The sequence below is a fragment of the Chiloscyllium punctatum genome, chromosome 38 (genome assembly GCF_047496795.1).
Source record: "Chiloscyllium punctatum isolate Juve2018m chromosome 38, sChiPun1.3, whole genome shotgun sequence".
NCBI lineage: Eukaryota > Metazoa > Chordata > Chondrichthyes > Orectolobiformes > Hemiscylliidae > Chiloscyllium > Chiloscyllium punctatum.
The window spans coordinates 21200144-21222629 of NC_092776.1; the positions used below are offsets into that span (position 1 = coordinate 21200144).

A 22486-nucleotide genomic window follows, 5' to 3' on the forward strand; every position below is an offset into this window, starting at 1 on the left:
TGACCCTCAGAGAGCAGGTGAGCATAAGGTAAGTCAGAATACAGGGGACACGTGAGGATTTGGAACTCCCTATACAATGTGCAGTGTTAACTTTGTACAGTGTCTATGACATGACCAAATACTTTCCCAACCAAAGGTGAGCCTGATTGATAGGCTCGTCCTTCAATTAGGCACAAAGCCAATAGATAAAGGCTGCAGATAGAGGTATGTTTGTGCCAGACAGTGGTGACGACGGGAGAAAATGTGATTAAATGGGCTTGGTACTTGTGGAAGGTGGCAGGACGAGGTTTTGGAAGGGATGGGGTGTGTGGGCAGGAGAAGGTTGAAGTTGCAGGACTGAGGATGGCTCATGAGTTCGTGGTTGGGGGGAATATCAGAGGCTCAGAGCAATGAAATTAGAAAACTGCTGAGGTTGGGGGGAGGAGTGGTGGAAGAAATCAGGGGCCCTGCAGGATACAGAAATCTTCAAATCATAGAAGCTCTTCGAGCAGTCACACCTGATCCAGAACATAGGCCTGAAATCATCTCATCCAGAATCCACCAGGTCCTCATCTCAGAAGCTGTCAGATTTCCTGGGAAATCCAGCTCATTGACATGAGGCTCACAGACTTATTATATTTCAAATGTGCCATCCACCATCTTTGATGATATGCCAATTACATTCCAAGCCATTACAGAATATAGATTCTAACTACCTGAAAAGCTTTTGTATTTCTTCTTGTCCAGAGCAAAAACCGTGTATCAATATCCTCTGGGGACCATGGTAGCTTTTTAATTGGTCTTTGCTCTGTTCCACCCCATGGAACATCATCTGTGAAGCATCCGAGTCTATTATAGCAGATTTCAGCAGCTGTGAACAGGAATAATTTTTAATGCAATTTTCACAAATCAGAGTTTACATAATGTATATAGTTTATCTTTTCACTTGCCATGACTGTTACCAAACATGATAATAATTAGTAGAAAGTGTAATTGAATAGAAAAAAAAGGAACCTGCCAATGTTGCAAAATTGTAAATAAAAACAAAATAATAAGAAAGAAATGTTGTTTTGCTAAAAGCATTACAATTATCTGCTTCCTTTTTGTGCCAACGTTGGCTTTGAGGCAGCTTTGAATGTTATGTTTTCACGTTCCACTTCAGACAGTCTGATATACCAGTTGAATAATGAGAGACTGCTATGTTGGCAGAGGTGATAGCCATGAAAGGGGAAAATGCTGGGATTGGCTGCAGAAGACAGTGTGAGCAAGAAGAACAATGAATGATGGCACAATCTGGTAAAGAGTGTGCTCCAAGACTTGCTGATGCTGCATTGAAAGCCTTGGTCAAGGAGATGCAGAGAAAGAAATGTTATCTATTGACAGTGGTCCAATGGGCCTTCCAGTTTAACTCTCAACAGGCAGTAGGAGCAGAAAGCTGTGGTAATCACTATGTCAGGGTAATATCCGATGCCCAAACATCTTCAGATTTTTTTTGATCCATTCATGGATGCTAGGCCAACATTTATTGCCCATTCCTAATTGCCCAGAGGACAGTTAAGAGTTACCACATTGGTCTGGAATCACATGGAGGCCAGACCAAGTAAGGATGGCAGTACCCTTCCCTAAAGGACATTAGTGAACCAGTTGTTTCAATTGCTGCATTAATGAGTTCCCTCCATCATAAGATCAGAAATGGAGGCGTTTGCTGTTGATTGCACTACGTTCAGCACCATTACTATTCCTCAGGTGCTGAAACAATCCATTTCCAAACACAGCAAAACCTGGACAATATCCAGGGTTTATGTGGCAAGTATCAGTTGTATCACACAAATGCCAGGCAGTGAACATCTCCAAAAGGAGAGAATCTAACAATTGCCCTTAACATTTAGATGCATAACCATTACTGAATACTCCACTAGCCCTAGAAATGCTGTGGCTGAAAGAGCAGTTGCGAGACTAGGAATTCTGAGGCAGGTATCTCCCCTCCTGTCTCACCAAAGCCATTCCACATCTACAAAGTGCAAGTCAACAGTGTAATTGAATATTCCCCACTTGCCTAGAAGAATGTAGCTCCAGCAGCAATCAATAAGCTTGACAAAGCAGTCTGCTGAATGGCAACCTGTCCATTGCTTTCAATATTCACCCCCTTTAGCACTAATGCACATGACAGCTGTGTATACCTCCTATAAGTAACACCATAGCAACTCACCAAGGTTTCTTTGAAAGCACTTTCCAAATTTTATGACCTCTACCAGCCAGAAACATGGGAAAGCAGACACATGGGAAGATCCCTGCCTGCAATTTCACACCATCGTGACTTGGACCTAAATTGCCATTCCTTCACTGATGCCGAGTCAAAATCCTGCAACTCCCTTTCTAACATCTCTAGTATTGTATGTGTACCTCCATCCCAAGGACTGCAGCAGTTCAAGAAGGCTGCTCACACCATCTTTTCCCAGGCAACTAGGGATAGGACAAATAATGCTGATCATGAATGCATAAAAAAATGTGTAGCCTGTGGACAATGATGCAGCACTGTGAGAAGTACAATGCTAAATATTTCCTAAAGGCATTGATTGACAATTGCTACTAATCACAGTTCAATAGCAATCAATACCTCCTCCTGCTTCCTGCTCAGCTCATTGTTGTATAGCTAGCACCAAGAACTAGCTCCCATATGGTGAGATGATGCAGCAATAGAAAACTGCTTGACATTGGTGCGAACTTTAATAGCTAACTGGGAGTGAATTCAGCTGTGGATTGTGGCTCTGAAAATTGTCAGGAAGCTGGAAACCTGACACCATCCTGCCCACTTGCAGGTTTCACTCGCTTGGAGACAAGCTGTCAGATCGGGCACTGAAATATTTAAATAATCAATTCATTAAATCTTTAAGCTTATATTCTGGCTTTCACAGCCAGAGAATAGAAAATCTTGAGTTGTGTGAAACTTGCCTTAGTCAATACAGTGAGAGTGCACTGGGGAGCCATTGATCTCTGAAAAAACCCTTAAACAGAATGGTTTCCTTATAGCTAAGGCTAGCGCTCATAGTATTTGTACAGAAAAGCTTATTTCACTCTTCTCATGTGAATTCTGGACTTTCTGAAGTTATTTTAGTTATCTTAGACCCAGTTAAAAATCACACAACACCAGATTATAGTCCAACAGGTTTATTTGGAAGTACTAGCTTTCGGAGCAATGCTTGATCGTCAGGTAGCGAGGTGACTAGTGTGATTTTTAACTTTGTCCACCCCAGTCCAACACTGGCCCCTCCACATCATATCTTGGACCCTATCACCTTGATTGACACTTCCTTGTTATCTGCTGGGAACAGCATAGGGACAGCTTTACCTCCTCTCCAAGAGGAGAAGCAACACTGACACTAAAGGTTGCCTTCTCCTCAGCCACACACTGCACCACCGAGTGACTTTTGGGTCCCAACTCCAATTGTTTGAAGTCAAGGTGTTTGTAACCTCCTGGAGTCCTGTCTAATTCAGGAGGGGACTGAGCTGATAGGGCTGAAAGGTCAATGTGAACACCCTAGGGTCTGGGTAGTCAGGTGTGCCACTGGGAGAGGTGGGTGCTGTCACACCATGAGGGTATTTCAAAATGGAGGCATCTACCACAAGCTTTTATATGCTATAAAATAAAATCTTGTGGTAGGTGAAGACCCCCTCTGCAGAATAGCCTTAGCTGGGACTTTCTGCCACCTTCAATGCCAAGGGTTTTTCCTCAATGAGGATTGATTATCAACATAATCCTAGTGGCATAAGCAATTTGCTGAAAAAACACCTATTGTTGATAATTAGTTACCTGGCACTACTGAGTGGATAACCAATGCCATTCAGAGCCCATCTCCGGTAAGATTATTCAGAGACAGCAATGTTTCAGGGAGCCCTGCTGAGGAGCGATTTTCTGAAATGATAACCCCAACTCCCAATACCACCTTGTCACAGCTAGTAAAACTTCACCAACTACTTGCTCAAAACATGCAATGATGTGTCAAATACAAGTCAAAAACAAATATGCAATTGATGTGCACCACACACAGAGTCAGGGAGAGAAACAGGGAAGAGGGAAAAAAAATCAGTATCACAGCATTTTCTGATCTGCAGCCCTGCAAACAAAGTGTTGGTTCTCTTGTGGCACACAGTTGACAACAACCCGATACCATTCTATATTGTTCTGTTCTTACCTTTCACTGCATTGCCCAAAGTGACTGCTGCAATTATAAGCCAGAGCATCTAAGATGAAATTTATAAGACAACATTACTTTTAATCAAAATAAAATGTTAATGCTTTTGAGAATCACACTCAGGAATTCTAACTTACTTCAGCAATTGTCCTGGTGTGAGAGCAAGTAAAAATTGCTTGCACGATGTGCACACACAAAGGGATATTTATACACACAAGGCCTCTTCATGTTTACTTTGCAACTTCCATGCTATTTTTGTGCATGTGAAACAGGCAGATGACAAATTAGTTCTTGGAAGAACTTCAATCAGTATCAACCAGTTTTATGAGTGCAATCTTCTGTAATTTTACAAGATGATGGGAAACTGATATTTTGAAATTAACATTTTGTTGTTCTCTCTATATTCTTTATCAGAGGTGTAGTAAGGTTACTTACACAGGTGCAACACTAAAGGCAATTTTAATTTATGGATATTGCTTTAACTCTAATCAACATTTATCTCACTACAGTAACATCTATTCCTTCAAAGTGAAATATTTTATTTAGTGATAGCTAATTTCATTTCAGAAAAACACCACTCGATAGTTATAACATTTTGTTACCTCATCCAATCCTCAGTAGTATTAACATTTTCTGCATTGCTTCCATCTAGTGGTGAATCTGATTTTCTAACCGTGACAATAAAATAATTATATTAATCTAACATGTCTAATGTTAGGTGTGAGGAAAACAGGCATTAAATCAAGAAGTAGACAGGCAGGAGGCTGGAAGAACACAACAAGCCAGGCAGCATCAGGAGGTGGAGAAGTCGACATTTCGGGTGTAACCCTTCTTCAGGACTGGCATAGGTTAGAAGAGGGTGACCAAAGAATTAGTTGATGAAATAGATTCCGCCACCTGTGTTTGAGTTTGAGTTTAGTGATGGGTGAAGTGAGGGACAAATATACAAGAGACTGGAGTCAGAGTATTAGAGTATTCAGAAAGGAGGGAACAGAAGACCATAGACCAGGTTTAGGCCAGTTTTCCTGCCAGTTTGTTCTGCCCTTCAAGGAGTTTGTGTCTGCAATCAAATTTCATATACCTGCTTTTACCATATAATCACTTTATCCAAATGTCTATCATTATATATATGTATATGTTTCTAAGACGAAGTAGGGAAATAAAAAGACAGTCATCAATTGTGGTAATTATTTGAAATGGCACTTAATATGGGGATATAGGAGATCCGATATCTAACAAAACAAAAAGGGTGAATCAACATAATACCAGAGACAAAGAAAATAATAAAGTAATCTGTAATTTGGAAATTATTCTAATTCATTTATTTTTTTCCTCTGTAAGTTTGCCTTCTGATTTGTGTAACTGTACATAAGACTTATGAACACAAATACTGAGTTAAATAATGCACAGTGATAATACACATAATTCAGGAAGAAAATCTAAAGAATTGATACAAAGATAAGTTGGGATACTGATAAAACAATGTATAAGTGTTTAAAGAGACTATTTGAAGGACAAATAAGCAATCAGAACAGTTGATTTCAAAAGGTAGCATGTGTGAAGGATTTTTCTATTTAATTGAGATCCAAAGAGGTGCAAGACAATATGGGGGGGGGGGGGGGGGGGGGGGTAGAAAATGGTTCCAAATTTGATGTTAGGTAACCAAATAAAAATCTGAAAATCAAATAGGAATGTGGATTGGTATAAGATTAAGCTTTTTCTGGTATCTGACATTATGTTGATTCATCCTTTCCTTTTGGTAACTATGGGATCTCAGCTGTATCATTTAATGTTAATCCCCGTTTCAAACAATCTCTACAATTGATGATTATCAATTTGTTTCTTCTGTTATCATAAACATATGTATTGATCGTCACTTGTATAAGTGATATGTGACAATCTGCATTGGAATATGATGCAAAGCAGTCTACAGGTAAGTGAAACTATTTTGGATTGATCCTTGGGATAACACCACTACTTTTGTTTTGCACTTTTTTTCCAGGTGGACAAACATTGTTACTGCATCACAGCTATTAGTGGGGTTCTGCTTGTATGAAATGGTCAGGAGTGTTTGGATCAAGGAATTGGACTGCACACAGCAGGTTGGTGCCTAAGGGTCAGTAGGAACAGAGTTCTCAAGTATGTTTTACCTTCACTGTATGGGTGTGTGTCTACTGGTAGGAGCAATTTACTACAGATGCTAGAATCTGTACTGAAATCGAAAAATGCTGGTGGTCACAGTGGGTCAGGCAGTGTCCATAGAGAGCAAGCTAACATTTTGAATCTAGATGAACCTTATCCAGGGATAAAGATGGGAGGCTTTAGAATGTTCAAGGTTGAAGAGTCATCTCGACTTGAAACGCTAGCTTGCTCTCTCTTCCCATGGATGCTGCCTGACCTGCTGTGATCTCCAGCATTTTTTATTTTCAGTGTGTCTATCGTGTTGCCTTTGACGGACCACACATAGCTATAGCTTACATTTCTTTAACTCACAGCAATTACTCTGCCCACTCTTGATATGGTAAAACACTCTGATTTCTACCACACTCTGTAATTTAGAAGATGACGGAAGGTAAGAGCAATTGCTTCACAGATGGTAAGTTCTAGGCTCCACCTCATCATGTTGGTGTACCTTCAAACATTAACATGACAAAATTTACAGGTTCAAGTACAAACATGCATCTAATACTTGTGTCCATTAAGTTAAGTGCATTCTCACTAATTCCATGAAATGCAATGACGGTGAGCTAAACTTTCTGTTGGGTCAAAGCAGAGGGAACATCGTTGTAACTAAGTTTTAAGTCCTTGTTTCAAATCAATTTTTTAACATTGCTTTGCTTGAACACAAATAAATTAATAGTGAAGTTATAACTAGATTGAATATTGCAAGATGTTTTTAATGTTATTTCCCAAGGTCACTTCCCATGCTCGACTCCAAAAGCTGTGATCACTCCCTATGTTTGACTCCCTGTCCTGTAGCCTCTCCCTGTGCCCGATTCCCTGCCAGATCCAATCCAATGTCGAGTTTCAGTGTAAGCAGGGGAACAGGAGATGAGCATTATCTGTGACAGAAAGGAGTAGCTTCAGCTGTCATCTCATGACTTAAGAGAAAATAAGTCAATTGAGTTGATACGTCTGGGAAAGTAAAGGGGCTTTGAAGATATGTTTCGTGGTTTTCACTGCAAATCTTTCTCATCACTTTCTTATCTCAAACTTTGCGCAAAGACATAAATAACTGAATTTTTGTTTTATTCATTCACAGGACGTGCATGTCACTGGCTGGGTCAGCATTTCTTGCCCATATATTGTTGCCCTTGTGAAGGTGCTGGTGAGGAGCCATCTTGAATCAGTCACAAAGCCCTTAGAGAGGGAGTTCCAGGATTTTGGCCCAGTGACACAGAAGAAACAGTGTTATATTTCCAAGTTGGGATGATGGGTATCTCAGAGGGGAACTTGCAGGTGGCAATATTTCCATGTATCTGCTGCCTTTGTTCTTCCAGATGGTAGTGGCCACATATTTACAAAGTGCTGTCTAAGGTGCTTTGTTGAATTTCTGCACGCATCTTGTGGGTGATACACACTGCTACTGCTGAGTGTTGTGGCGGAGGGAGTGAATGTTTGTGAATGCGATGCCAACCAAACAATGGTTTGTCCTGGAACATGTCAAGCTTCTTTAGTGTTGATGGAGCTGCACTCATCCAGGCAAGTGGGCAGTATTCCATCAGGCTCCTGACTTGTGCTTTATAGATGGTGAACAGGCTTTGAGGAATCAGGGGATGAGTTACTTGCCAAAAGATTCACAGCCCCTGACCTGCAGTTGTAGCCACTAAACATACGTGGCTAGTCCAGTTTAGTTTCTGGTTAATGGTGATGCCAGGATGTTGATGGTGGGGTATGCAGTGATGGCAACGCCATTAAATGTCAACAGGCGATGGTTAGATTCTTGAATTTTATACATGTCAATGCCAAAGGTAACTGTGACTGAAGTGGTGATTCACACACATTCCAATCTGGTCTATGGAGTGAAAGGGGCCTCTGTGATCTTAGGGAGGAACAGAAACCGTGTGATCAAAAAGCAGGACTCCGATCATTGTCCAGCTGCTGGCTACAGTGTGAATTGATCAGATGAAGCTGCATATCCATATGGCGACAGGGGAGTTGACCCTCGAGAAACGGAGACAGGTGGAGAGAGATGACATTTTGTTGTCAAGCCCAAGTCCAATTCTTACTTATCATATCAAAGCACTGGAAAGCCATTTTCTGCAGAAGGAGAGTATTTCTGTCAGATTAATTTGTGATGTTCGTTGTCATCCTGATAAAGTCACTGGAACTGAACGTTGTGCTGCTTAAACTTGGTTCAGTGGGAAGTATCTGTACTGTAAGTAAGAAAATTGCCATATTCTTTCATACTTTCAAATATACTTGATTTTCAAAGTTATTTCACCAGACATGTAGGGATTTAGCATCGTAAAGTATTTCAGGTTACAGAGTGTAATGTTTTGGTGCTTCTTTCAGACAATGAAGTTTCTCCAGAACTTAACTCTCGCTTTAACATTGATGCCTATGTGAAACCATGATTCACTTAAAGTTGTGTCACTTGAAGTTTTGTGATTTAAGGAGCACATTTTCAGCTTTAAGTGGCGGCTTACTGCATTATATATCCATCCTGAGAATGCTTTATTCTGACTAAATTCTTGACATGATAAGTGATGCAATCCATAGCTCAACAGTAACAGTTATTCTGCTGAGTATAAAAAGTCAAAAGAACAGAAAGACATACAATGGTTGAACTACAGATTCATCTGATAGTAAGAAATATCAAACGAAATGTCAAGTTATGCATCTGTTGTTTTCAGAACTCCAGGATATTTCCACCATTTTATGCTGTTATGATTGTTCCAATTTATTGTTTAGGTAGAAGAGCTGCCAAAAAATTGTTTTGAGACAAAGTTTAACTGCAGGGCTGTATAATTTGTTTTCTTTAGATAGCTGTATGGAACGTACCATCTGCAATGCTAATAAAATTTCTTCTGTTGCTCTTAAAACAAACCATGATGTTAAAAAAAGATAATATTTTGATAAATTAGAGCAAATAAAAATATTTAACCTGTAAGAATGTTGTATGCTTCAGGTAATTTTTATGAATAACTTTATCTTGCACAATGAATTTATGTTATGGTAATGGTGTTTTCACTTCACTAAAGTTGTGATGTGGAGGTACCACTGTTGGACTGGGGTGGGCAAAGTGAGAGGTCCAAGATTATAGTCCAACATGTTCTTATGAAATCACAAGCTTTCGGAGCATAGCCCCTTCATCAGGTAAAATCCTTGAATACAACTATCAGGTCCAGTGGATGTTTTGGCCTTTACTCCCATTGGTTTCCCTAATACTTTTTCCTCAAGTAATAGTTAATGTTTTTTTTTCCTCCTGACATTTTGCAAACGGATTTAGTATTTTTTGGAATGCTATTAGTGTCCCAAGTTTCGGAGAAGATTTGTAGCTCGGGTGCTCATTGTTGTGGTTCTGTTCACCGAGCTGGGAATTTGTCTTGCAATCGTTTCGTCCCCTGTCTAGGTGACATCCTCAGTGCTTGGGAGCCTCCTGTGAAGCGCTTCTGTGCTGTTTCCTCCGGCAGAGACAGGCCACTATAAATGCCGGAGGAAACATCACAGAAGTGCTTCACAGGAGGCTCCCAAGCATTAGTGTCCTGTATGTAAGACTGTTGGAAAGTATTTATTCAACTCTTCTGCTGTTTCCTGAATCACTATTATTATTTCCCTAACCTCATTCTAAGGAACCTATGTTCACTTTGGCCTCTCTCTTCCTTGTAATATTTAAAAAGAAGCTCTTACAGTGTATTTATATATTTCTAAAGAGTCATACATAACTCGAAACATCAACTGTTTCTCTCTGCACAGATGTTGCCAGACCTGTTGAGTTTCTCCAGAATTGTTTGTTTCAGATTTCCACCATCTCCATTATTTAGCTCTTATACTCTTTGCGAGTATATTGTCTGTACATCATCCCTCTCCTTTTGTTTTGGTCATTTTTGTTTGTTTTTCAAATTTCCCCAATCCACTCAATTATTGTTAATCCTGGTCAGATTGCATGCTTTTCTCTTTTAATTTTATACTGCCCTTAACTTCCTTGATTAACCATACTGTTTTATCCCCTTCTGAAATCTTTCCTCAAAGATATTTCCCTGAATATTCAATTCCTAACTTTGATCTTTTTGTAAACATTTCTCTGTAATGGCTGTATGATTATGCCTGTTTGCTTTGTCCTTCCTATCTCATTACCTAAATAGCTATCCTGCAAAACTGCCATATCCTTTCATTTTGTAAGCTTATGTTACCCCCACTCCTATCAGCTTGTCAGAACCTCTCTCATGCCATATTCATTAATCTAAAACCCCCTTATTGGCCAGGATACTAGTCCTAACGCAATTTGAATGAAGTCTGTTCTACTTGTACAACTTCCTTCTACACTACTGCTGATGCCAATTCCCCTTCAACTGAAAACCACCCCTCCCACACCAATCTTTGAGACAGCACTTGACTTTATTTACACAGTGGCAGCTGGTTCGTGGCTTGGGTAGTATTGCTGGGATTATCTTGCAGGTTCTATTTTATAATCTAGCTCCTAACTATTCAAATCCATTCATCAGAACTTTATTTCTTGACGTATCAATGTTGTTGGCAACAACAAAAACAGTGATAACTGGATCCTTCCTCCTTTCACTTCACGTTTCTCTCTATCCTTGAGGAGATGTCCTTAAACCTGGCACCAGACAGGGAACGCAGCCTTCAGTCTAACATTCATGGCTGCAGGGAATGGCATCCCTTTCCCCTATTTATATTGTCTCCCATTCCTAAAGAGTAACCCACTTGAGTGACTCTCTATACTATGATCTCATGGTCAGTTTTCTCATTTACCCCTGTAATCCATACATCCTGAAAGAACCTGAAACAGTTAGGTGATTGCAAGGGTCAAGGTTCCTGAAAAGCTACCCCTTCAGTCTCTGTACCTGAATCATATCCAGATACACCATCTTGTGGCTTATCACACATTTGAATTACATTGTTTAAGGGGTATGACCACCCTCTGGGGCAAAGAGTCAAGGTGGTGCAACTCTTCAGCTCAGATTCAAAGTTGTTCAAACTGTAAACATGTACAACAGATGAGTTCTTTCTGGATCACCTGCCCTGCCACATCTATTGTATTTCATTTAATTTATTAATCACTTTTGTATCCCTATTCTTTGCACTTGAAGAGTATTGTGCTCTTTACATTTTATTGCAAGTTTTTATACCAGTGTCAATCTTACATTTAAGAAGCTTTTTAGCAAATACAAAGTAAAGACTACTTTTACTGTAAAGACTAGAAACAGTCACCAATCCCACTCACCAATCAGCTGCTTTGTTTAGGCAAATGCAACCAAACACCTTTTTCCTTTCTTCACTCAACTCTGGCAAGTATAAGTCACACATTCAAGTGTAAAGTCACATTCCATTGGCTACTTATGCTTGCTATCAATGCAAAGGGTCTATCTTAGTCACTTAATGAGAATTGGGTTTTAGCTGATTCCTTATTAAGCTCCTCTAACATTGCAACTTTTGAAAAAGAAATCTCTACGTTAGTAGCTACAAAATTTAAATTGTAGGTTTCAGTTTAATGCCTACTACAAACAAGATTAACTTGTTGCACAAAACAAAGATTTAGAGACTTTCCTACCTAACATATGTGTACATGGAGGCCCAGGTCGAGCTTAGTTTACTGGCTATGTTTAATTTTTCTAAACTTATTTTTCCTAAACAATCTGTTCAGAGATAATTATTATGCACCTTTGGAGTAAGTAGGACTTTCAGTCCAGGTGTAGGAATAATACCACTGCACCACAAGAGTCTTTACTAGCTTAGTTTTTATGCTCCTAACACAAAGGATCTAGCTGCATCACTGAATAAGGATCAAGTTTTAACTGGCTATTAATTAAGCTGCTCTTTTACTGCAAAAGTTGAAAAATAGTACGCTGCTTAATTGAGAAAATCAGAATACAAAATGTAGATTTCAGTATAATACTTGCATAAAATCTATTTAAGTTTGTATAAAATAAAAATTTAGACTTCTTTACCTAACAATTTCATGCAACCATTTCGAGTCATCACGTATTAACTTGCAAAACATTTCCTTTTGAAAATGACAGAATTTACAGTAAAATTCAATTTGTCTTCACACAGAATGTTCCATTTTTAGATGCCACATAACACTTGAAATACTCTTAATATTTACATATACATTTCATGTCATATTTACAGCCTAAGCACAAAATATTTCAGTTTGCAAATTTGAGAATGTGTAATTGAAATAAACCTTTCTCCCTGCATCATGTGCCAATCTGAGATGACTCAATAGAATTGAACTAAACTTGAGATTCACAAAGTCCATTGTTCATCAGGCATCCAGTCTGTGGTGTTCTGCAGATTTTGGTGTACTATACTTGAATAATCTTTCCCCATTGTACCTCTGTGGCAATTGCCCCAGACTTTTGTACATTCCTCAGCATGGAATCCCACACTTCACTGCACTTTGGAATGAGGTCAGACTCGTAATTCTATATTTACGACAGAAAGCTTTAGCCTGGATCTGAAACAAAGCCTCTTCACAGTAATACTAAAGAAAGGAAAGGTTACATTTTTCCTGACCTTAGGATGACCCGTATTTGAAGTCAAGATAAACTATTGGCAAAAACCCAGAAAGATGAATAACAAAATGATTGTGCTCAATTGACCATATGGACAAATTCTTATATCCCAGCAATAAAGTCAATTAGTATGATAACTGCAATCAAATGACAAATAGCACCAGTAAAATAATTATTTAAGAAGATGCCAAATTGCTCAGCCAATGAAAAACCCAAACTGTTAACTATCAGCAAGATTATGAAATGACGGGCTCAGGTGACAAACTTATGTGAGGGTGAAACATCAGGGTCAACTGTGAAGTAATCAATTCCATTACATGGGAGGCAGCCAGGGTGTGTACACTGCCAATCAGATTGATTTGGTTTGGAGGGCTAAAACTATACCTGTCATGGAACCTCATTGAAAGGCCACTGATAATCTGGTCAGACATTTGTTACAGCTCGCAAACAGCAGGAATGGGAGTGCTGGTTGCTCTTTAGAGTGTTTAGCTAGTTCAAGTAAATTAAAGATGAATGGAAAAGAATTTGTGAGGAAGGATCTCAGAGGAACATACAACAGAAAAGTAGGGCCACAAGGAACTATAATCCTCTTCATTACTGAATTAAAACCATTAAGAAATCTTTTATTCCTACAATTTTGCAGCAACCTGCAAGAGCCATTTGTTAGACAGTTGCATACCAATAAACAGTGAGCTTGTCTACCAGATGTTCTGTCCATCGATACTTCAAAATTGTGCCACCATTCTACTGATGCCTCAGTGCACTGCCAGTTGCTGGCAGAAACTAAAAACCATATTCTTCATAACCCCGTGGTACTGGGAGCTAAGTCAGCTGCTGAGTTGGCTGTGTGGCAGAATTTCCAAAGAGGCATCAATTTTTAAGACTGTGTTGACATGTCATTCTGCTATAAGGTGCATTTCCTTAATTGGCTATAAGGAAATTGATGAATTGTGGATGCTCTTTATAACACAAACTGTCTACTGAACATGTATAGTGATTTTCTGTTAGCAATCGTCTCCAGTGTGATTTTCTATAGCAGGATTTTCTATAGTGTGAGGTTGCAGAGGAACACAACTTATAAGAGAACGATCTGTATTTATATTGATAATTGTTTTTCCAAGTATCTTATTGTGAAGGCAAAGGGCAATCTGGGAGATATTTTTGATTGTTAGGAAAATAGTCTTGAGCTGTTTGTGCAAAAGGTGTAACAAAGGAGGGGAGTGTTGCTTAACTTGGAAGATCACCTACTAATGAAAGTAAGATAGAGTTAGGGCAAAACACAAATAAAGTATTACACCATGAAATATACAAAATGATCATCTGCATATCAAAATAACCTCAAGCAAGAAATAAAATGCAATTTAAATATAAAACACAACTTGTCAGTGGACAAAGTGACTGTGGTTATCTTTAATAGGAGCCTGGTGAGAAATTAGGCTTGACCAAACTATTTTGGGGAGTTATGAGTGGCCTTTGAGTAACAATATAATGCCTATGGCACACATGAACATCATTGTGAAGCTTTCCAGACACCATCTTGGTCAAAGTATTAGAGCATGTGCAATGAATATTTGCTGTAAATGTGTAGTACAGGCAGGTTTTCTGTCATGGGGATGTAGCAAATGGAGCTGAACATTGTGTTTTCATCAAAGAATGTCTCAACTTCTGATCTTATGCTGAGGGTTGGGGATTTCAATATCCATGACCAAGAGTGAAGCAGCTGAGGACAGTTGGGTCTAGGATGTGACTCTGAAGAACTCTTGCAGTAATGGTCTGGACCAAAACATTTGACCTTCAACAACCACAACCACCTTCCTTTGTGCCCATAGCGCCTCATGTATGTCCAGTGTTGAGTTGTTCAATCTGTCTCAGCATATCAAATGACTTTAGCGATAGTGCTCCACAACACAATGTAAGGTATTCTCAAATTTAAAGTGGGACTTTGTCTCCAAAGGCTGTCACTCTTATAGATAGTGTCATGGACTGATGCCTCTGCAACAGACAGATTGCTGAGGATGAGATTAAATATGTTTTGCCCTCTTGTTGGTTCCTCACCACCTGTTGTAGACACAGTTTAACAACTATGTCCTTTATAATTTGACTAACCCGGTCACTGGTGGTACAGCTGAGTTACTCTTGATGTTGGATGCTGACATCCCTAAATCCTGAGTATATTCTGTGCCTTTGCCACCTGCCATGCTTCCTTTCAGTGGTGTTCAACATGGAAGAGGACTGATTCATCAACCCAGGAGAGGGGGGATGGCTTCTATACATGTTAGTTGGGAGGAGGTTTCCTTTGTCATGTCTAACCTGATGTCATAAGACTTCATGAAGTCTGGATTCAGTGATATGTGATTTATATATAATAAAATTATTCATTGCAAGTTTTTATTTAGTAAGCGAGCATTTTTTTCTGTGTTTCTGTAGTTAATAATTAACTTATAAGTATTTCTATAGTCATGGTGATTTTTTAAAGCCATTTTTTTGAGGCCTAGTTTTAGAATTAATGGGCTTTTGCCTACTTTGATAAGACTTTATAATTGAACAAGATAAGCAAGCTGTGGAAGCTTGACATCAGGTTAGGCATGACAAAGGAAACCTCCTCTGATTAACATGTTAACATGTATAGAAGTCATCCTCCCTCCCCTTGGCTGATGAATCAGTCCTCCTCCATGTTGAACACAACTGAGAGGAAGCATGGTGGGTGACAAGGACACAGAATGTACTCAGGGTTGGGGATTTCAATATCCATGACCAAGAGTGATTCAGCTGCAGTACCATTGACCAAATTGGTTAAGTCATAAAGGACACAGCTGTTAAACTGTGTCTATAACAGGTGGTGAGGAACCAACAAAAGGGAAAAACATACTTAATATCATCCTCAGCAATCTGTTTGCTACAGAGGCATCTGTCCATGACAGTATTGATAAGAATGATCACCACAGAGTCCTTTTGAGACATAAGTCCCATTTTCAATTTGAGAATACCTTACATTGTGTTGCATAGCACTATCACAATCTTAAATGTGATATGCTGAGAACAAATCTAGCAATTAATTAATAACATACATGAGGCACTGTAGCCATCAACAGCAGCAGAATTATACTCCAACACAACCTCAAGGCCTGGTATATCTCCCACTCCACGATTACCATAAAATCTGGCTCACTGAAGAGGAAATGCCAGGAACAGCACCATTCAAACCTAAAATGTTAGATGTCAGCAAAACAGAATTACTTGCATAAAAATAGCAAGTGATAACAGGGCTGAATGACTGAACAGACAGCAAATCAGATCCAAACTCAGCAGTCCTCCCAAAACCTCTGTGCATGAACGGTGGTGGATAATTAAACAATTCATTAGGGGAAGAGGCTCTATAAATCTCTTCATCATCAATAATGGGGGAGTTAAGTCTAAAGCATTTGCAACTATCTTCAGTGAAATGTGACAAGAGCCTGTTCCATCTCGGTCTCCTCCAGATGTGCCCAGTATCACATATGTCAATCTTCAGCCAGTTAGATTCATTCCACATGATGTAAAGAAATGGCTGAAGGAACTGGATATTGCAAAGTCTATGGACCTTGACAACATTTCAAAACAGTACTGAAATCAAGTGCTCCAGAACCTGCTGCGCCATTGCTGAGCAGTTCCAATATACAGTCAGTTCTGCTAGAAAACAGTAGTTCCATTCTCGTGTAATCCCGTGTTATAAGAAAATCACGTAATAGCAGCACCATTTAAACTACTAGGCTGGAATCATGTTACAGCCAACACACTTTTTAAAAGTTCGTGCTTTAGAAACAGTGTCCCCAATTTGTCAATTGCATTACAGCAAATTCACTTTAACGAAACACACATTATAGCAGAATGACCTGTAGCTACAACACTGACATCTACCTGACAACATGAAAAATTGTCCAGGTATGTCCCATATATAAAAAGCAGTACAAATCCAAACCAGTTAATTACCACCCCATCAGTCTACTCCCAACTATCAGTAAAGTGATGGAAAGTGCCCTCATCAGTGCTACCAAGCACCAGAGTTTCAGACTTGATTCCACCAGGGCCACTCAGCTCCTGATCTCATTACAGCCTTAGTTTAAACAAGGACAAAAGAGCAGAATTCCAGAGGTAAAGTGAGAGTGACTACCCTTGACAGCAAGATTGCATTTGACTAAATGTAGAATCAAAGTGCACTCGCAACCTGAGTCTCAGGGAATCAGAGGGAGAACTCCCTATAATCAGAGACAAACTTGACAAGATATAACTGGAGGTCAGTAATCTCAGTCCCAGGACATCTTTGCTGAGCTCCTTTGGTCCAACCATCTTCAGCTACTTCATCAATGATCTTACCTCCACCATAATGACTGGTAATATTGACATTGTGGTTTTGAGATTCTTGGCTTTGCAGAACAATTACATCTTTTATTCATTTTCTTTCAGCAGTGGCTCATTGGCTTTGAGCACTTCAGGCAAGGATCCTTCTGTTATCCCGTTTTCTTTTGACTGGCTTACTGGATAGTCGCCTCCCAGCACTTGAAGTGAGAGAGTTTTTTTTCCCTTTTCATTACCTGTGTTGGTGTTTTTAATACCAACTCTGAATGTCACAGCACACACGTCAACTAAGAGGACTAAAACATATTCTAGTGTTGCCGTGGTTTCTAATCCATTTTTCTGTATATTTCTAGAAGGCCAGAAGACTAATATTCTACAAGAGGTGGTATTCTGTAGATTGGAGGAGATAGTCAGCCCCTTATTATCTCTTCCTGTTACATTTCTCTCTCTGTTGAAAGTTTCCACTCTACAGATGTGAAATTCCACGGATCTCTCACACAACTTCAGACATCAATGGAATATACATCTCAGTCAACTTTTTGATGGAAGCAGGTTTCCTTAAAAAAATGGAGTTAATTGTTTACAACGTCCATAGTATTTTGGGGCTCTGCTCCATCACCATGACACCATCATATGGGAATCAGGAAAGATGATTTAAAGTTTCATCAAAGACAAAAAGATATTAAGACCATCTTAAAAGAGAAGTGAGAGATGTGGAGTCACAGAGATGTTTAGGCAAAGAATTGAGACCTTAGAGCTAAAGCAGCAGAAAGCAGGATTGCCAGGGTTGCAGGAATTAAAATCAGGAATGCAAAGAGGACCAGAATTGGAGATATGCAGATATCTTGATTGCATTTGGGGTTGGAGGGGGCCAGAGACTCAGGGAAGGTAGATGAGATGGGTGGACATGAAAACAAATATTTACTGGATGGGGCTCCAATGAAGGTCAATGAGCATGTTCGAATATCATTAGGGAGTCAATGGGATGCAGGCAATAGTTTTAATATATTAACATGAGGGTGACAATCTATCAGCATGAATATCAATCTTCCACCTTCAATGTGACAACCCACCCACATCAATGTGAGCACAGATTTACATCGGGTGCAACATAGGAGTCAAGCCACTGTTCCACAGGAATAATCAAGTCTCAAGGTAACAAAAGCATGGATGAAGTTTCAGTAGCAGATGAGCTGAGGGAAGATCAATGTCAAGAAATGTTATAGAAGTGGAAGCAGGTCGCTCAGTAATGGAGTGATATGTGCTTGAAAACTCAAACCCAGTTGCAACACAATGGTTGGTCATGGCCTCAGTCAGGTTATGACAGTTACCAAGGATGGAAACCATGGTCAGGAAAGGACTTTACCTTGGGGTGCCAAACACACCTTCCCTAGTATTTAGTTGGAGGAAATTTTTGTTCACCCAATATTGGATGTCAGACAAGCACTGTGACAAATCAGAGAGAGCTAGGGAGCTGATGGTGAGACCGAGCGCAGTGTTTTCAGATAACACGTGAACCTGGTGTTTTGTTTTCTGATAATAGCCAGGGAAACCATCCATTGCGTTTCTGAGCCTCTCCTTAGTTTCTGCTATTTCAGTTGTGCAGCAGCGTCTTCGATGACGAAAGGAAGGGAAGCAATAAGCAAGGGAAATCACAAAATAGCGTCTTGACAAAGGTCAATGCGAGCAATGGCCACCTAAAAACTCAGTGCCACTTTCAAAAGACTGATCGTGCTGTTTAGAAGAAGCTACATTGCTTTTTGACAGCTGGTGCTCAATTTAACATCCACAAACTGTTTTGAGATTAAACAATTTTTTTTGTGTGTTGATATGAAGGTTATGTGAAGGATGCTCACCACTTTGTACCCCTCCCAATGCTTCTGGTGTACACGCCACTGCTCTGCATTTGGAAACTAACGGAAACTCGAAGCGGAAACGAAGCATATCCGCCACAACAGAACTGAACATTAGCCTCAAAGGGTCTGTGGAACAATTCTACAGATATGGAAGACGTCGTGAAAGAAGGTCCGCTTTGTATGCAGCAGCATAAGTTCAGGAAGGTATCTTAATTTGTTTCCGTACCTGAGAATAATATCCATCACTATTCTCCCCCCTCTAGGATATTGACAAACGGAGAGTTTGATCACGTACTTTAAAACTAAGCTCACATGTCGGGAATTATATTTAATGAGTCGTTCATTGTATATAGATCTCCTAACAAGAGGGACACTACTAGGAATACATGTTTAGATTTAAAGGCATCTATGGTGTTATTTCATTTTGATTCTTGTGTTTATTATTGACAACCTACAGAGTGATTTATTTTCAACAAGACGGTTTTGTAAAATCGGCGCGTGCTTTGAACAATTGTAAGTCCATTTGTTAAATAAAAACTGAAAGAACTCCGGATGCTGTAAATCAGAAACAGAACCAGAAATTGCTGGAAAAATTTCGGTCAGGTCCGGCAGCATCTGTGGACAGAAATCAATGTTAACGGTTCGGGTCAAGTGACCCTTCCTTAAGACTCATCCTCAGAACTAAATCTATTTGCGTTGTTTGTAACTGAGCTGTAGACAGTGATTGTCAAACCCGACCTGTCATACCTTGGGAAGGCAGATGAAGTTCATCTTTTCGTTTTGTGTAGAGTTTTGACACTTTGATCTGGGATCATGGTGTGTAGCCAACACAAGGCAGTAGTACATCTGTGTGCAAGTACCAGCGACCATTCAAACATACACCAGTTATCATTTTACAAGGTCATTCAGTAATTCCTTGTTATTGTGAATGGCGAACAGTACTGGACGCTGTGCACTGTTTTAACATTCTCAAATGAACGGTGTTTGACCTGTTTGTGCGCCTAATTCCACCTTCCCAGTAATTCTAATGTGGGTCTTTTCTATTCCCCCTCAGAAATGGAAGAGGGTCTGGCTAATCCTCTACTCCCAGAGCAACCAGTCTGTCGCTCGCCTCGAGTACTTTGAGTTCAAAGAGGGCTCCAGTTTATCCGAGAAGCAGATCACAAAAAGGATAGACAGAAAGGTCATTCGCATTAGTGACTGTATCCGAATATCTGAGGTTGTTTCAGAAAACTGGTCAAAGGATTCAAGCGCCTTTACAGTAGAAACAACTTCGAAACTGTACACGTTTTTAACGGAAAAGACAGATTGCAAAGGATGGATTCAGAAGCTCACAGAAACTGCTTTTCAGGTGAGTAAAGTTGAATATGAAACTTACTAAGTTGCATGGCATGTCATCATGATAGAAAGATGGCCAACATTAGAGGTAAAAAATAATAAAATGATTAACTATGCTTGTATACCTTCTCAGATCATTAATCATTTAGTACAATATGGAGGAAGTTCCACAATATACATCTTATTCTGAAGTATAACTACACTTTACCACCAGCTCTTTGTATTTCTGTGACAATAGGATTTAGAATTCTAGTTTTCAGACCATTCATAACTAAAACTAAAGACCTCTTGATAACATTCAATGTTTTAGTCTCGTTTGCTTTCTGTGACAGATAATTCCATAGTCTCATCACTGTCTGGGTGAAGCAATTCTTAAAATATAATGATCCAGTTGCATAATCATCATGGGACCACCATGGAAATTAGGTATATCCCATTCATAAAGTTAGTGATGACTGAATCCTACTGAACTGATCATAAAAGACCCATTCATCGTTTTCTCATCCAGTTGCTGACTGAAGATAAAATACCAATTTGTTTTTATTTTACAAGGCAAATCAGATCTTATTGTACAATAGTGTTAATGGATCAGTTACTTTACACATCTACTAAAATTGAAAAAAATTATAATAAAGAATGCAACAGGTACAGTTGGCATAGGTCAAGATTAAATAGATCTTCAAGGTGAAGCATCAGTTTTCCATTTTTCAGGACTTCATTAGATTACTTACAGTGTGGAAACAGGCCCTTCGGCCCAACAAGTCCACACCGCCCCACCGAAGTGGAACCCACCCATACCCCTACATCTACCCCTTACCTAACACTACGGGCAATTTAGCATAGCCAATTCACCTGACCTGCACATCTTTGGACTGTGGGAGGAAACCCACGCAGACACGGGGAGAATGTGCAAACTCCACACAGTCAGTCGCCTGAGGCGGGAATAGAACCTGGGTCTCTGGCGCTGTGAGGCAGCAGTGCTAACCACTGTGCCACCATGCCGCCCAGCGAGTTTGAAAATAAGATAAAAGGAAACAAGGTGTATTGGAGTTCCAAGTTGTCCACTACTGCAGCTATCTCTTGGCTAGTCACATTCTCTTCTTGATTAAAGGTAGTCTACCCCACCTTAATATATCCTAAACACTTGTTGGATGTAGGCCACTGTAACATGGAACCTATTAACTTGTCTGAAGCTCTGAAATAATCAAGCACTCAGAGCCTTCACTGGTAATCCACCAGAAATCCTCATTTCCTGGGTAGTATGTTGCGAAAGACTCAGTGTTGGAAATAAACTAACTTTATAGAATTTTTCTGACTCAAAGAAGGAACTTCAAATTGGGTTTGGGTCAAGTGGGCAAGGATGCTAAACAAATCCTGGATCAGCAGCATTAAGCCTGGGCAATTTGAATTTCTGGACCAAACCCACTGAACAGCTCAAAGTGTTGTCTGTTGGTGGGAAGGAAGGATGTTGTTATGCCTAATTGGGGCAGTGCACTGGAAATTAAGCCTTGCTCTTTCTGGAGTCATCACAAAAGTTAAAGTTATAAAAAGCATGCAAAGTTCCCCAATTTACCTGACCTTCAGATCCAGGTTGATATAAAGCATCGGCCAACTTTCTATAGCGAAACAGAATTATTATTTTTTACAAGTAATTGGATTCTAGCCACAGGTAAATAGATATAAACCATCGACGTATAACAATAGTAATCAAACCCCCAATCCCCGATGAACTCCCTTTTCACATAAACACAAATAGACATAGTAAAATAAGTTATGAACAGACAGCAAAAACTGGAAAGAAATTTCCATAGTCATTGTTTCCAGATTTGTTGTTGAGATGATCCTTATGACTGTTCTGCTGGCTAACATGTTGCTTCAGTCATCTTTCTCCCAATGTTTCACTGGTAAGGGGCACAAGGAGGACAATTCACTTATAAAAGTGGCTTATCAGTTAAAAGTCACAATTTGCAACAAATGTTGCAGAAAAGATAAAGCTAGTTCACTTCAGTGTTATAGTGAGTTTTGATTGCAGAGAACAGGGACACCATTCCTAAGCTGAGGAAGAACTGAACATCTCTCTAAC

The 22486-nt window shown here is 39.6% G+C and overlaps 2 protein-coding genes across 3 annotated transcripts in view; one reads left to right on the forward strand and one right to left on the reverse strand.

The window, feature by feature from the left end:
• The window catches only part of LOC140463435 (pancreatic lipase-related protein 2-like), a 49673-nt gene that overhangs the window by 17161 nt on the left and 10026 nt on the right, over positions 1 to 22486 (reverse strand). Inside the window, exons 1-3 of one of the 2 annotated variants that reach the window (XM_072557352.1) lie at positions 4310 to 4365; positions 4173 to 4221; positions 696 to 850 (exon numbers count right to left, since the gene is read on the reverse strand). In XM_072557352.1, the coding sequence (XP_072413453.1) occupies positions 696 to 850; positions 4173 to 4221 (204 nt within the window). In that variant the 5' untranslated portion in view covers positions 4310 to 4365. Of the gene's footprint in view, positions 1 to 695; positions 851 to 4172; positions 4222 to 4309; positions 4366 to 22486 lie in introns of those variants that run through there. The other variant, XM_072557353.1, reaches the window with a different exon arrangement.
• Positions 19231 to 22486, forward strand: part of LOC140463434 (uncharacterized) — a 51883-nt gene continuing 48627 nt past the window's right edge. Inside the window, exons 1-2 of the mRNA XM_072557351.1 lie at positions 19231 to 19269; positions 20120 to 20416. Coding sequence (XP_072413452.1) covers positions 19246 to 19269; positions 20120 to 20416 — 321 coding nt within the window. The 5' untranslated portion in view covers positions 19231 to 19245. The remainder of the gene's footprint in view (positions 19270 to 20119; positions 20417 to 22486) is intronic.